This window comes from Pyrus communis, chromosome 10 (genome assembly GCF_963583255.1).
Source record: "Pyrus communis chromosome 10, drPyrComm1.1, whole genome shotgun sequence".
In the NCBI taxonomy this organism is placed as follows: Eukaryota; Viridiplantae; Streptophyta; class Magnoliopsida; order Rosales; family Rosaceae; genus Pyrus; species Pyrus communis.
This window is the reverse complement of record NC_084812.1, coordinates 6,594,485-6,608,771: the sequence shown is the minus strand read 5'-3', so window position 1 is coordinate 6,608,771 and position 14,287 is coordinate 6,594,485. Positions and strand designations below refer to the sequence as shown.

Genomic DNA, 14,287 nt, shown 5'->3' with positions numbered 1-14,287 from the left:
TTAGGGCATACTAAACAGAAAAGCAGACGCTTAATATTAATGAAGATTTTTGAAGAGTGGTGTTATTCTCGTATTTTTTTTACCTCACACACTTTCTGTTAATTTTTGTCATTAATTATCTTCAATTCATTCAATCTGACGATCAAAAATTAAACATTATATATAAAAAGTAAGAAGTAATACGTGAATAGCACCCGTATATTGAAATTGGCTAGACTTAAAATTGGTGCTTTCGTTCGGCAGAGATAGTACGCCGTACTAGGCAATGCTAGCTGCCGAACACCGCCACGCGGAAAGTCCAGTAACCACAAGCGTCCCAATCCGATTAAGCGTTACACGCGCAAATTTAGACGCGCACTCTCGTGCATGTCAGTTGAAGAATGACAGCATGTGCTACGCGCATTACGCACCATGCACGCAATAGGAAAAACCGTATATATAAAAATGCAAATCAAATTCCCTTTTTTGTCTTTCTGATATGACAATACAAAAGGTCGGTTATTCTGGCGCCAAATGGAGACATCGTGCGCATCAAATCAAATGTCTCTGAGCTGTTCGCTACGTGAGCCATCGACCATTTTCTACTTTTTCTTTTTCTTATTTTTTGGGACCAAAAATAATTGTATTTTATTTTTATGATTTTTCAAGATTATAAGGATTTTAATAAATTATTATTATTTTTGTTTAAAAAAAATAGGTTATTAAAATCCTTACAAGTCCAGTGTATTTAATTAGAATTTTAAATAAGTTTATAACATTTCAAGTATATTCAATTAGAAATTCATTTTGAAGAATTTGAAAAAGTTAAGGAATTAGAGGGAACTTGAGAGATTTCGTAGTGTATTTTAAGCATCCATAAATCTCATCTCTCCCCATGAGATTTCAAAGGAATTGAATCAAAATTTTATATGAAATATCTACAAATCAATTAAACTCTACAAAAATCTATAAATTTATAGATCCATTAAAATCTCTCAAATTCCCAATTGAATACCCTTAAATCTTTAGTAACATTGACTCTAATTGTTCATTAGATTGATGTTATCCTCAACACGATATATGTATTTGAAAGCTATATTTTCACTACAAAACAACTCCTAAATTTAAGGGAGAAATAGACAAATTTTTGTTGTTGCAAAGCGGATTGGACACTCAAACATGTTAAATTTGTATAATTTGATCTTCCAAGTGTAATATGAGAAAATTAAAACATCATACTCATTTTATAAATGACCTTAAAAATATGGATTTGACTACAATATTTACATGTATTTAATACTGCCACTATCTCGATGGTCAAATGATGATCATACTAAATACTCCGTCACATGGTAATTGTATGAAATATATGCAAGTATTGTAGCTAGTACCCAAATTTAAGGTGTAAAATAGTTAGTCTTTTATTTTTTTTCTGTTTTGGGTGATTTGAGGAAGATTTGGAAAGATACTTTAAGAAAATACATGGTTTCATGGAGCACTTGGAGCTATCAGAAGACTTGACACAAAACTTAACACAATAGCGTTCTATAATTCATACCACATACGCCACTTAGTAAAATAAGATTTTATTATCGTTGTTGTGGTGATTTGAGGAATGGTGACTTAAAAATGTGTAATATTTAATATAAATGACAAATTTAATATAAAGGAACCACAACAGGTGGCTCAGTGGTAAGGACACGAACTGCGGTTTCCCAATAAACAAAAAAATGTGGAAGGTTCATGATTCGATGCTCTGAGTTGATGAGTTTGCTTGACTGTGGCCACAGGCAGGATGAAATTTCCTATAGCCTATCCGAACCTAAAATAATGAATGCCGTGACTTACCATTAGTTGTCCAATTTTTGTTCCCAAACAAATTTCAAAAAAGGACAACAAGTGAAATTACACAGGAGTAGGAAAATGACAGATTAGCAAGAAGACAAGAAAATATCTTATACTTATATTTTGAAATTTTGAAGATATTAGATTTGGTTAATAATAGTCACATTCAATTTTGTGGACCGAGCAATGTGTATATAAAGTCAAGCTATATAAGATTAGACCGTACCGAAGAGGATGCATGCACATACTTAATGTCTACTTAGGTAATGCCTTTGTTTATTTTTCTATAAAAAATAGACAACTGGTGACAAATCACGGTTATTTACCATTTTCAGATCCAAAGACGTTCTGGGAAGTTTCACTCTACTCATGGCTACAGTCAAGCAAACTCACCAACTCAGAGCATTAAACCGACGACCTTCCACAGGTAATATGCCTTTGTTTATTTTTGTATAATTTTAGGGGTTTCTTAAATTTCCAAACTTAGACAAAAATCGTAAGGCACATACAACCCCTATGAAAGGCATCACCAAATATTTGTTTGGACAATAATTCTGATTGTATTTTCATATTTTCACGTAAGATTATTGGAGACTGAACTAAATTAAGAAGTATTGACGTGTACCATGTATGTTCGGAGAGATGTATATATTCACACTGCAAGCTGAAAGCTGCATGTAGTATTTATGTTTTCATACGACTTGAGCCAAAGACCTCTAATATATGAATATCGAGTACATGAGTACATACTTTAATCATTTGAGTCACAAACTTTTAACAAATGTATGCGATAACTAACTGAAAGAAACTCGTCTGAGCTGTCAACAATTAGTTATTTTTCAAGGATAATGTATTGAGATCACTAGTCGTACTGAGTCACATGCCTACGTTATTTGTCTTAGTCACATGCCTAGGTTATTAGTCGTACTTTGCATATTGATATCTTTTTCTCCAGTACCGATATTTTAAATACTACTCGTACTTAGTGTGACATCCCGTCCCGGGATTATTAGAACGCACGCGTGAAATTACATTATTGCCCCTAGTTCGTTTTTATCACGTTTTTGGTTGTTTGTGTGGTGTGGCATGTGTTGGACCACACACACACACACACACACACTGTCACACTCTCCCTCTCCCAACTGTCCTTGTCCCGTGTCTCTCTCTCCCTTCCTTCTTCTTCTTCCTTAGACGTACGGACAAACCCATAACCCACCAAATTCTCACAGATCGAAGAAACTAAGGGTACCATTGGACTCGTGAGGTCGAGGCGAGCACAGCCATACCATTTTCAGGTAGGAACTCTAACGTTTTCACGTCGTTTCGACAATGGCAGTTTTGAGCACTGTTCATGCAAGATTAATCTAGTTAGTTTTTGGACTTTTGAAGCTTGTAGATGTGTTGGTGAGGTCCCAAGGAGCTTGGGAGTGCATCGTTGGACGGAGTTGGACGTCGGAATCGTGGGTTTCGAAGTTGGCCGGTTTTTGAGGTTGAAGACATGTATGATCGCGTAATTTTTAGCCTTTAAAAGTGGTCTAACGTGATTCTACTAGTCTAGGGCTTTAATTTGGTCCAAGAATCGTGAAAAATGGTTGAGAATCGAGTGAGAAAACAAAGTTTGAAAATTTTCCAGTTTTCCGGCGCCGGCGACGTCGCCGGAGAAGGAGACGGAATATTCCGTCAATTCTGACGGAATATTCCTGACGCCGTTAACGGAATCTGTCAAAACTGACGGAATATTCCTAACGGCGTCAGTTGACGCCGTCAGTGTGCGCCACACGTGCCTGCGCGTGGCCGGCGCGTGTGGCCGTGCCTTGGCCGGCGCGTGGGGGCGCGTGCGGCGGAGGAAAATTATTTTAAAAATATGGTTGTGATCCTGAGGTTGTGTAGAGCACGTTGGTATATTCAATTGTCCATTTTGAGCAATGTATGAGAAGTTATTACGAGAAGTTGGTTATGTGCTTTAAAGTTAACGTTTTTATAGTTATTTCGCATATAGGTGACACGTACCCCGAGGACGAGCGTGGTCACTCGAGGCAGGGGGGCTACGACCCTTCCACGTACCAGTGAGTGGGCTTTTGGTTTTCCGTATATACCTATATACTATATTTTCCCAGAACTTGAATAAATGTTTATTCATTATGCCATGCATTATATTATCGTTTTTCGTGCATCGTTGGGTACGTTGTTAGTTGCATATATTTATTCATATGCATATTGGGTGCTGTGGACGCACAGGTAAGTGCCAGGTAAGCGTTATTCACGTTTATGTTTCAGTAATGGTTTGAGATAGTTAGAGAGCTCATAACCTGCACCCCCGGTGTTAGTGCTCCCGCCCGTGGCCAGGGCACAGTCCTTCACGTGATGTTCACCTCCCGCACCTTATGCTCACCTTGGATTCAAGGTAGGTGCACAGTCCTGTCGTACAGACCACTTTAGATGGTTCCGACTCGTAGGTGACCCGCGATTATTCGCCCATTCTTCACGTGATCATAGCACTTATTTACACCCAGGCCTGTCGTACAGACCACTTTAGGTGGTTCCGACTCGTGGGCAGGTTTAGATATTGAGATTGAGATTTGAGCTTTAGATGCAGCCGTACAGGTCACGTTAGGTGACTCCGGATGCCAGATTACATGATATTGATATGTTTATACCTGGGCACTTGCATATCATTATGAGATTTCGGCATGGCATATTATTTGAGCATGTTTGGCATATGTATTATGTGTATATATCTTCTGGGAAGTATACAGGTTTTACGGCGAGGGGTTAGAAAGTATTTTATAAATGGTTTTCGAAAGCTTTGTTTTTGCCCACTCACGCTTTTGTTTTGCGCCCCTCCAGGTTCTAGTTGCTTAGCTGTTGCGGTGGTTTCCCCATAGGGCTTTCCGGCGTTTCTGACAGACACTCACCATTGTAGGGTCACCTTCGGGTGTACTATTGTTGTCGTTTTCGTTTGGGCTGCTATAGACCTGCTCTGAAATTGTATCTCACTTACTAGCACTTGTTTTAGTACTTTGTATGCTAGTTTTATTTTATTCGTACTTTTATATTACTACTTTATTAGCTTCCACACGTGCACATGGCTACGTCACCGTTGTGTGACGGCCAGCACGCTCCGATCTCGGTCGGGATGTGTCACTTAGTCACATGCTTACGCTATTAATCTCGATCGGAAAAGGGGAATGTAAATAAAGCTAAAATGTCAATAAAATTTTATTTTAAAAATTGGAATAAAAAAAGAGGTAAAAATGAAAATAAAGAGAAAAAAAATAATAAAAATGACTTGAAAACTTTGAGTTTCAACGATAAGGATAAAATAAAGGGTAAAGTAAATAATGCCAGAATTGATTTTTTAGTGTAAAAATATGATTTTTTGTTAAAATGAATTGAACCGAACCGAACCAAAAGTTTTTCGTTAAACTTAAAAAAAAAATAAAAAAATAAAAGAAAAAGAAGGAGGGAGGGAGGGAGAGAGAGAGAGAGATTGTGTGTTGGAGACGGGGCAGAAGATGGAACCTTCGCTTTCTGGTCGTTCATTCCATTCCACAGTATTCCAATAATTCAAGATATTTGTACCATTATTTTGTCATACGATATAATCCTACTCAACTTCCTTCTCGTATCTTTGGATTTCCCTTCTTTTTCTTCCTTTCAAAATCTATCTCAATTTCGTTTGCTGCAGGAAAAAGACTTCTCCATCGTCCTCAAATTTCCCACTCATCACACATCTTAATTCGTTTTCTGAAACCTGACATTCCTGCTGGACTCCCTCAGCGTCAGAAGTCCAGTTGGCGTGTTTGGTTGCCGAGAAAACAAGCTCAGAAAACGGTGAGAAAAGTGCTTTGCTTTTAGTTTTTTTGGGTTTCAGGAGTTTTAGTTTCTTTGGTTCCCTGCATTTCTCAGAGCTAAACAGTTTCTGGGATTTTTGTGTCTAATGGTTTTGAATTGGAAAGTTGAATTCTTTTAATGTCTTCAACTGTTTAGTCAAACTTAGTATTTTTCACGCTCTCATTTTCTCCTCTGCACTCCTCCACTCGTTTCCGTTCGTTGATTCCGTTTTGATTTATTCAATCCAAATGCTCCAAAAAAAAAGGAGTGCATCCGGAGAAAAAGGAGGGTGCGGAAATCATTTCCAGTATCAAAGTGACTTTGTGAATTCCGAAAATGTGCATATATATAAATATGCAAAGACTATATCATGTTGCTTGTAATTTGAGTTCTCTAAAATTTTTTTGCAAATTTCCCCAACTATTTTGGGATTAGAATTACCATCTCTCTCTCTCTCTCTCTCTCTCTCTCTCTCTCTCTCTCCCTCTCCTTATCTTTCTCCTTATCTTCATTTTCAGGTTCTGAACTTTTTTGTTGCAGGAAATGCAATTGAGAGATTGAATTCCTGTTTAATTATTGCTCTATTATTTCAACAATTTTTGTATATTTTGCTGTAAAGTCTACTTTTTGTACTGTTAAAGAAAGAAACTATAAGGAGGAAACTCTTTGCTGGTTATATATGATGGACCTACATCATTTTATTTGATTAAATGTCTATTGATCAGCAAGTGAAATTCGGGTTTTTCGTTTTGCAGGTTATAATCCGACTGCTGCAGTGTCATTGTGTCCTTTCGGTGGATTAAAGGTGTTTGATTTAGGTAAGAATGGGGTAAGACAGAGAGAAGTGGAAAAGGAGTGACATCCTTCTGGTAGATCCAGTAGCTGCATGGGCAGCTTATTGCACCTTTTAAATTTCAACCAGGACAGCATGGCCAGAAAGCTTTTTACACACAAGAAGCATGATGGTGGTGAGTTTTTACTTCTCTCTGTGCAATAAGAGAAAGTCGAAAGTTTGTAGATGACGCGAATAATTCTCTTTTGGACAATCATTGAGAAAAAAAAAAAGAGTTTGTATGTCTTGGAGGACAAATGTGAATTTACTTGGACAGTTGAATTGTTTCTGTCCATTTGCTTATCAGCTGATAAAGTAGGCTTTTTGAACGCCTTGCAGGCCTTGATGCTCCAAGAAATAGCCTGGAAATGCAGGTAGAACCTCAGAGCTATTGCGATGCTGGAGATTTGCCGGTAATTTTTCATCACATGCCTTCTTGTAGCTTGTCCTGTGGCCTAGGGTGGTTAATTTCTGTGGATTCTGTGCTCTCTGAGTTATGAGGATGTGGAGTTTCCAGTTATTGTGATTTGATTCTTGTGATACATGGTACAATGTGAGTCTCGGGTTTTGAAGCTTTTCCGAGTTGAGAGTAATGCTACTTTGATTCTCTATGCATATTTTCTCAACTTTGTGATGCTCGTTTGCCACTTGATTTAGTAAAAATCTTTGGTTGTTACATGAAGGATGTACTTATTTTTAAGTTGGACTAAACTCTGTCAAAATATGTATTTATGTATTTTCCGGGTGCGTTGGCAGAATCTGATTTTTGTGTTTTCTTCTACCAAATTTCATCGTGTCAGAATTTTTGAGTAAATCTCCAATTCCAGCTAGTTATTTTGTTGAGAGATCAGAATATATTTAGTTTTCATATTTAGTTTTATGAAATAAATTTACTATATATATTTAGTTTTATTTTTAATAAATTTACATTGCATGTATCAGGTTGAAGAAGACTGGTCTAAAAAGAATAATCCATTGGAACAAAGTTCAATGAAGAAATTAATTAATGACGAAATATCCAAACTTTCAAGTACCAGAAAAAATGCACCAAACATTGTGGCTCAACTAATGGGAATGGATATGTTTCCAGTGGAACCGAAATCTGCAGTTCAGCCTCTGGAAGAAAATGGAAAAAATAGGAGAACGAAGTCTTTGAAAAAGGAAATTAATGGAAGGACCTCAGTTGGTCATGTTTCTTCTAAGCTAAATTCTTCAGGGCAGATGGATCTTGATTTGTATTATCACAGTAATGAGAGAGATGCCACTAGGTGGAGTGATAACCAGAAAATCGAAAATCCAAGGCGTAGAGTACATCCTCAAGAAGAAGAACTGAAAAAGTTCAAGAAAGAATTTGAAGCATGGCAAGCTTCCAGGTTTAGGGAATGCTCAAGGATTGTCGAAATTGACAGAGACCTCAACGAGGAAAAGATGGTGGTTTCAGGGCATAGAGCAACTGAGAGAACATTAGAACATAAGGATCATGCCGTCAAAGCAATCTCTCATGAAGGTGGTGTTTTGGAACGTAGAGGAGATGAGTTTTCGGAACTATTCCCAGCCGAGCATACGGAGTATTTGTCTTCAAGAAGCAGAAGAACCATGAGCTTAGACTTTGAGAAATCTTCCCTGATGAACTGTAAGAAGAGATTCGAGTCATTCGACGCATCTTCTGCTCCTACAAGGATAGTTATCTTAAGACCTGGTCCTGATAGACTTTGCAACCGTGAAGAGACTTGGGCAGGTTCTTCAAACACTCTAGAGAGGAAAGGTGGTATAGAAGATTTTCTCGAGGAGGTGAAAGAACGACTGAGATGCGAGCTGCGAGGGAAAATGCATTTAAGGGGTTCTGTTGTCCGAGGAAGTGGAATTGAGACCCCATTTAGCGAACAGCCATCAGCTCCGAAGCAAATTGCTCAACACATTGCAAACCAGGTCAGAGAAAGTGTGACTAGGGACCTTGGCATGAATTTGCTGAGATCAGAATCGACAAGATCATACAGAAGCGAAATGCAGTTCAATGGATCAGGTTCCCCGGAGTTCATGCATAGAGATACTGAAAGAATTTTGTTAGAGAGACAAGGAAATGTTTCAAAAATAGAAACAAAACTTCGTGTTCCTATATTAATTTCTGGGAGATCTAGGTTATCTGCATTAGACAACGAAAGGGAAAGGGGAATAGTGAAATATGAACACAAAAAAAACAGATCATTCAGACATGGATCACATGAAGATGAGGTGCTTGGTAGAGAGTTGTCGCCTAAAAATTTCATTAGATCTTTATCCGCCCCAGTACCCGGAACATCCTTCGGGAAACTTCTTCTTGAGGACCGCCATGTTTTAACAGGTGCTCACATTCAGAGGAAGCATGAAGGCATTGGACATGTGTCCATGGAGATGAAACATCAGAAGAAAGAAAGGTTTAATTTTAAAGAAAAAGTTTCCAATTTCCGATACAGTTTTATGCTTAGGGGAAGGCTTTTTGGCAAAAAAAATCAGTCAGTTCTAGAATCACTTCATACTGAACAGTATCCTATGAAGGATATCATGAGCGGCCCAACAGTGATTACGAACTCTGGAGAGAGACATGTAAGAGGATACTTTATCTGATCTATTCATACTACTGACGAACACCTAGAAAGTAGTCAATTCAATTTATTTCCATCTTAAATCTTGTTTTGTGGTCTCAGGATAATTTCACTGAGGTGCCTCCTAGTCCCGCATCTCTGTGCAGCACTGCTCAGGAAGATTTCTGGAGGCCAACTGATTATCTTAGTCCAATATCAACTCCGAGTGCAACTCCACGAGAAGATAGTATCATGCCACAGGCTTTTAGAGACATCAGCGATAATCTGAGGGGTACATCTGTTTCTTTGAATTCTTTCTGTACATGTTCTGTTCTAACATGACAAATCCTTTGATGGGATGAATGTGTGCATGCTTAGTAAACAGTCTTCTTAAATATATTTAGTGTGACTATGCATATAGGTGTATATATGCGCTGTGTGATATAAACTGATGCGTGAAATAATCATCTAATAGTCTCGATTTTGCAGAGCTACGAAGACAACTGAACCAACTCGAGTCTAATGAGCCCGAGGACATAAAAGTTGAGGAAACAGTTGAGTCTGAAATGGCTAGGTTAGACAACCCAGCAGAGGTTTACATACGAGATTTGCTTGTCGCTTCTGGTTTGTATGATGGATCATTTGAGAAATCAATATCGAGATGGGACACAATTGTGAAGCCAATCAGCAACTCAGTGTTCGAAGAAGTGGAAGAATCGTATAAAAACTTGGCCAACAAGGAAGATCCTTCAGCAAAAGATCACAATGAGAGGGTAGATTACAAATTGTTACACGATCTGTTAAACGAAGCTCTTTCAACTGTTCTCGGACCACCAACAAGCATGTCTAAATTCAGGAGAAAAATGGTCAGCTCCTCTGCACTGCCAGCGTTGCGCGGCAAGAAGTTGTTGAATTGTGTGTGGGGAATCATCAGCGAGTGCCTGTACCCTCCAACTGATGTACCCTATTACACGCTTGATGATATGGCAGCCGGGGACCTGGGATCAGCTCCTTGGTCGAGATTGATGGACAAGGATGTTAACGCTCTGGGAAAAGAGATGGAAAGCCTAATCATGGGGGATCTTGTGCAGGAAATTTTGGATGAACTGAAGTTATGATGGATCTTATGGATGAAACTTGTTTTTTTGGGCACGAGTTATCAGTGAGTTGAGCATATATTTGAAGGAAGTAAATATGTTTGTGTTAGTTTTTGTATATACATATGCGTGTGTGTGTTCTTTGTGGGGTTTGTGAGATTAGGAAATAAGAGTAGTACTTTCACTCGAAATATATGATATCGCAAGAGACTTGTTACTCAAGTGATCCGAGTATTTGTTATTTCACTCGAAGTTAGGTTTTGTTTTCCCATCCTCACTGCTATAAATTTTCAAATTAACAGATAAGTTGATCCCACTCTTCTTACATTAACATGATATGTCCATCACTTTAACTTGAGCCTTAGCAGCCCAGGATTTAAATGAGTATTGAACTTAGCACCAAAAATTGCACCAATTGCTCCTTGTGCCCAAAAGGCCGAAACACTTTCTTTGGTCAAAAAACACTAACGAGAAATGCTAAAGAGACTCACTGCTATTTCATGTTTTTGACATAATATTTTTATAATTTTGGTAGGAGAATTGACGTTAAACTGTAAGGCGGCAAATAATCTATAGAGAGTCTCATTTTTTAGAGAATCCCCTTAGAATTTTCTCAACACTATAAAAAAACCCAATGGGGGCTTATAAATGGCAAATCCAAATATTTGAAAACCATCAATTGTTTGGACTCCTCAACTTAGATCAAATCTACAAGCTGGAGGGGCACATGCCATGTCTCCTAATCATGCTAATTGCCACATTAATTAGTCAAAATTAACTTAATCGTCATCGATAAGCTCCAACGCGTGTTTACGTGTAATTGGTACTAATACTGCAAACACAAAATTAATGTGCTTGTGAATGTTTTACACTAATCTAATAGCTAATAAGTCAACTTTTTGGAAAAAAATAAAATAATAGGGAAGATAAATGATCAGCCCAAAGACTCCATGCATGCATTAGTCTAAGTTCTAATAATAAAAAATGGCAGCATCAAAACACGGATTATGTTCCAAATACACAGGATTTAGATTAACAAATGCATATATCTTCTTCTATCACGGCACGCATGAATTTTGGATCACATTCACATGCATGTCAAACCGACCCACGCTTTCAGATGCATATACGTTGACAGGTAGCAAAGCCTCCTACAAAATTTGTATTCAAGTTCTTAGACAAATTGTGTATTGTTATATGGTATTCATCTATATGTATAAGTAAAAGGTTTTTATGTTTAACTTTTGTGGACGGTGAACTAAATTATTATAGCGGGTGAATATGTAGCTTACCCAAACTCAGTAGTACAAATATATCGTTGTATGTTTAATCGTCTAATCAACTGGTTTTGTTCAACCGTTTAATACAATTATTTTGTTCACTTTCTAAGTTTCTAACTAGGTTTTCATTGACAAACACGTTAACTATGTCATTGACCTATTATAGTATTAATAGTATAACATATAAATAATATAGTTGTTGATATTAGCATATCAAACATGTCATGTGGTAAAGGTGTAACATCCCACATCGTTCAGGGAAGTGGATCCTATAAGCCTTATATGTATATTCTCATCTTTACCTAGCACGAGGTCTTTTGGGAACTCACTGGCTTCGGGTTCCGTATGAACTCTGAAGTTAAGCGAGTTTGCGCGAGAGCAATCTCAGGATGGGTGACCCACTGGGAAGTTCTTGTCTGAGTTCCCAGAAACAAAACCGTGAGGGCATGGTGGGAGCCCAAGAGCAATCTCAGGATGGGTGACCCACTGGGACTCAAAACCGTGAGGGCATGGTAGGGGCCCAAGAGCAATCCCAGGATAGGTGACCCACTGGGAAGTTCTCGTCTGAGTTCCCAGAAACAAAACCGTGAGGGCATGGTAGGGGCCCAAGAGCAATCCCAGGATGGGTGACCCACTGGGACTCAAAACCGTGAGGGCATGGTAGGGGCCCAAGAGCAATCCCAGGATTGGTGACCCACTGGGAAGTTCTCGTTTGAGTTCCCAGAAACAAAACCGTGAGGGGGTGGTTCGTCTGAGTTCCTAGAAACAAAATCGTGAGGGCATGGTAGGGGCCCAAGAGCAATCCCAGGATGGGTGACCCACTGGGAAATTCTCGTCTAAGTTCCTAGAAACAAAACCGTGAGGGCGTGTTAGGGGCCCAAGAGCAATCCCAGGATGGGTGATCCACTGGGACTCAAAACCGTGAGGGCATGGTAGGGGCCCAAGAGCAATCCCAGGATTGGTGACCCACTGGGAAGTTCTCGTTTGAGTTCCCAGAAACAAAACCGTGAGGGGGTGGTTCGTCTGAGTTCCTAGAAACAAAATCGTGAGGGCATGGTAGGGGCCCAAGAGCAATCCCAGGATGGGTGACCCACTGGGAAATTCTCGTCTAAGTTCCCAGAAACAAAACCGTGAGGGCGTGTTAGGGGCCCAAAGCGGACAATATCATGTTACGATGAAGTCAAGTCTGGATGTGATGATTAAACCCTAATTAAAAGAAATTCCTAGTCCAAGTGGTACTTTACTTTATGTGATGGGTCATCTTTGTGCAGTAAAATGATGTCCATTGGATGGAGAATATTTCTGAATTCCCTCGTATACAATTGGGTACTTTAGGTCTCATAATGTAAGTAAAAAAATAGTAAAAAAACATATTATTTTCTCCATTTATATCATGATATGTGATATACGAATTTTTTTGTAAATAAGATTTTCTTCTTTCTAATTTCCCTTCTTCTCCCGTCCTCTTTTACTTTTCATTTTGTCTCTTTTTATAAAACAGTCAACACAAAATATTAATGTGACATAATCGTAATTGTCAAAATAAAACGAAGAGGAAAAAAAAAAAAAAAACCCAGAAGATGGGAGTATGATTCTCTCCCCTTTTATTCTTATCCCCTTCCCTCCTCTCTTCTTACACATTATTTTTTACCTTATTGTCTCTATAAAAAAATCAATATATGATGTTGACGTGATTTAATTGTGATCGTTTAAATAGAAAGAGAGAAAAGGGAAGAGAGATTAAGAGAGGTTTGAATCATTCTCCGGAAGATGTGTAAAGTGACTGTAGAACAAGTTCTGACATGAAGAAATCCAACGCCAATGTCAGAATTTGAGTGGCAGTACAGACTAGAGGACAACAAGTACTTCACTGTAGCAGCCGCGCGCAGAGCACGGTGCTCCAAGACCGAATCCGGATCCTCGGATAATTTTTGTGAAGAGATCTATAAATTGTGTTATTTCATCTTACGAGGAATTATTTTAAATTAGTTTATTTAAAATTAAATATAAATAATATTTGATAAAAATTAATTATATATTTTATAATAAATGAGCATGTTATAAATCCTAAAAGTTCTCACAAAAAGATTCCGAGCAGATCTTGGCTCCAAGACCAAGATTCATTCATTCAACTGGCTATGTGAGATCAGGGCACCCTCACTGATGGAGCTGGGGCCTACCACCACTGATCATCCAGTAATTTCTAGTTACTTTACCGTAAACTACAAGAAATACCGAGTAAATCCCTCCAAACCCTAAATCGTAAACCCCTTTTATTTTCATATGGAAAATCCAAAAATGAAACTAACTACACTATGTTTGGGTGAAGAAATTTAAGATTATTACAGAATTTAAAAATGAAAAAAATTGAAATGACGAGATTTTATTTTATAGAATTTGTAAATTTTCTTGTTTGGTTAACCTAAAAGAACAATAGAATTGAATACAAAATTTGTTATTTTTAAACTCTCAATCATAGAAGTTGAGAAATGACACCTATTTACATGGAATTTGAACTTGGGATTTGGAGGTCACAAATTCCAAGTTTTTTTCCATGTGGAAATTCTAAATTTCTATGTTTATGAATCCAAACAAGAGAATTGGTGCCTGTCAATTTATAAATTCTGACTTTTACCAAAATTCCATGTTTATTTCCCTCATCCAAACATAGTGTAAAAGTCCAAAAAACTTTAGTTTTAATGAAAAATGACAAATAAAGGTGTAGTGAATAGTACTATGAAAAGGTAAAAATATGGTTTTTCGTTAAAAGTGAAAAGTACTGGAAGTGTTTAGTTAAAACTCCCAAAATCCAAACCCTTAAAATCGATTTAATTTTTTTCTGTGTTGTTTGAAAAAATA

At 37.9% G+C, this 14,287-nt stretch overlaps 1 protein-coding gene across 1 annotated transcript; it reads left to right on the top strand.

The window, feature by feature from the left end:
* Positions 1-5,368: 5,368 nt before the first annotated feature.
* Positions 5,369-10,370, top strand: LOC137747352 (uncharacterized). The gene is made up of 6 exons (XM_068487449.1): positions 5,369-5,658; positions 6,414-6,626; positions 6,830-6,903; positions 7,433-9,073; positions 9,175-9,343; positions 9,541-10,370. Exons 2-6 carry the CDS (start codon positions 6,545-6,547, stop codon positions 10,167-10,169), a joined length of 2,595 nt encoding a protein of 864 aa, XP_068343550.1. The 5' UTR covers positions 5,369-5,658; positions 6,414-6,544; the 3' UTR covers positions 10,170-10,370.
* Positions 10,371-14,287: the final 3,917 nt, after the last annotated feature.

What these genes read in the sequence shown, in the direction of transcription:
- LOC137747352 (XM_068487449.1), top strand. Translation starts at nt 6,545, where the DNA reads ATGGGCAGCTTATTGCACCTTTTAAATTTCAACCAGGACAGCATGGCC. An exon ending in GCGATGCTGGAGATTTGCCG is followed by an intron (nt 6,904 to 7,432) that starts GTAATTTTTCAT and finishes TGCATGTATCAG; the next exon opens with GTTGAAGAAGACTGGTCTAA. An exon ending in CATCAGCGATAATCTGAGGG is followed by an intron (nt 9,344 to 9,540) that starts GTACATCTGTTT and finishes TCGATTTTGCAG; the next exon opens with AGCTACGAAGACAACTGAAC.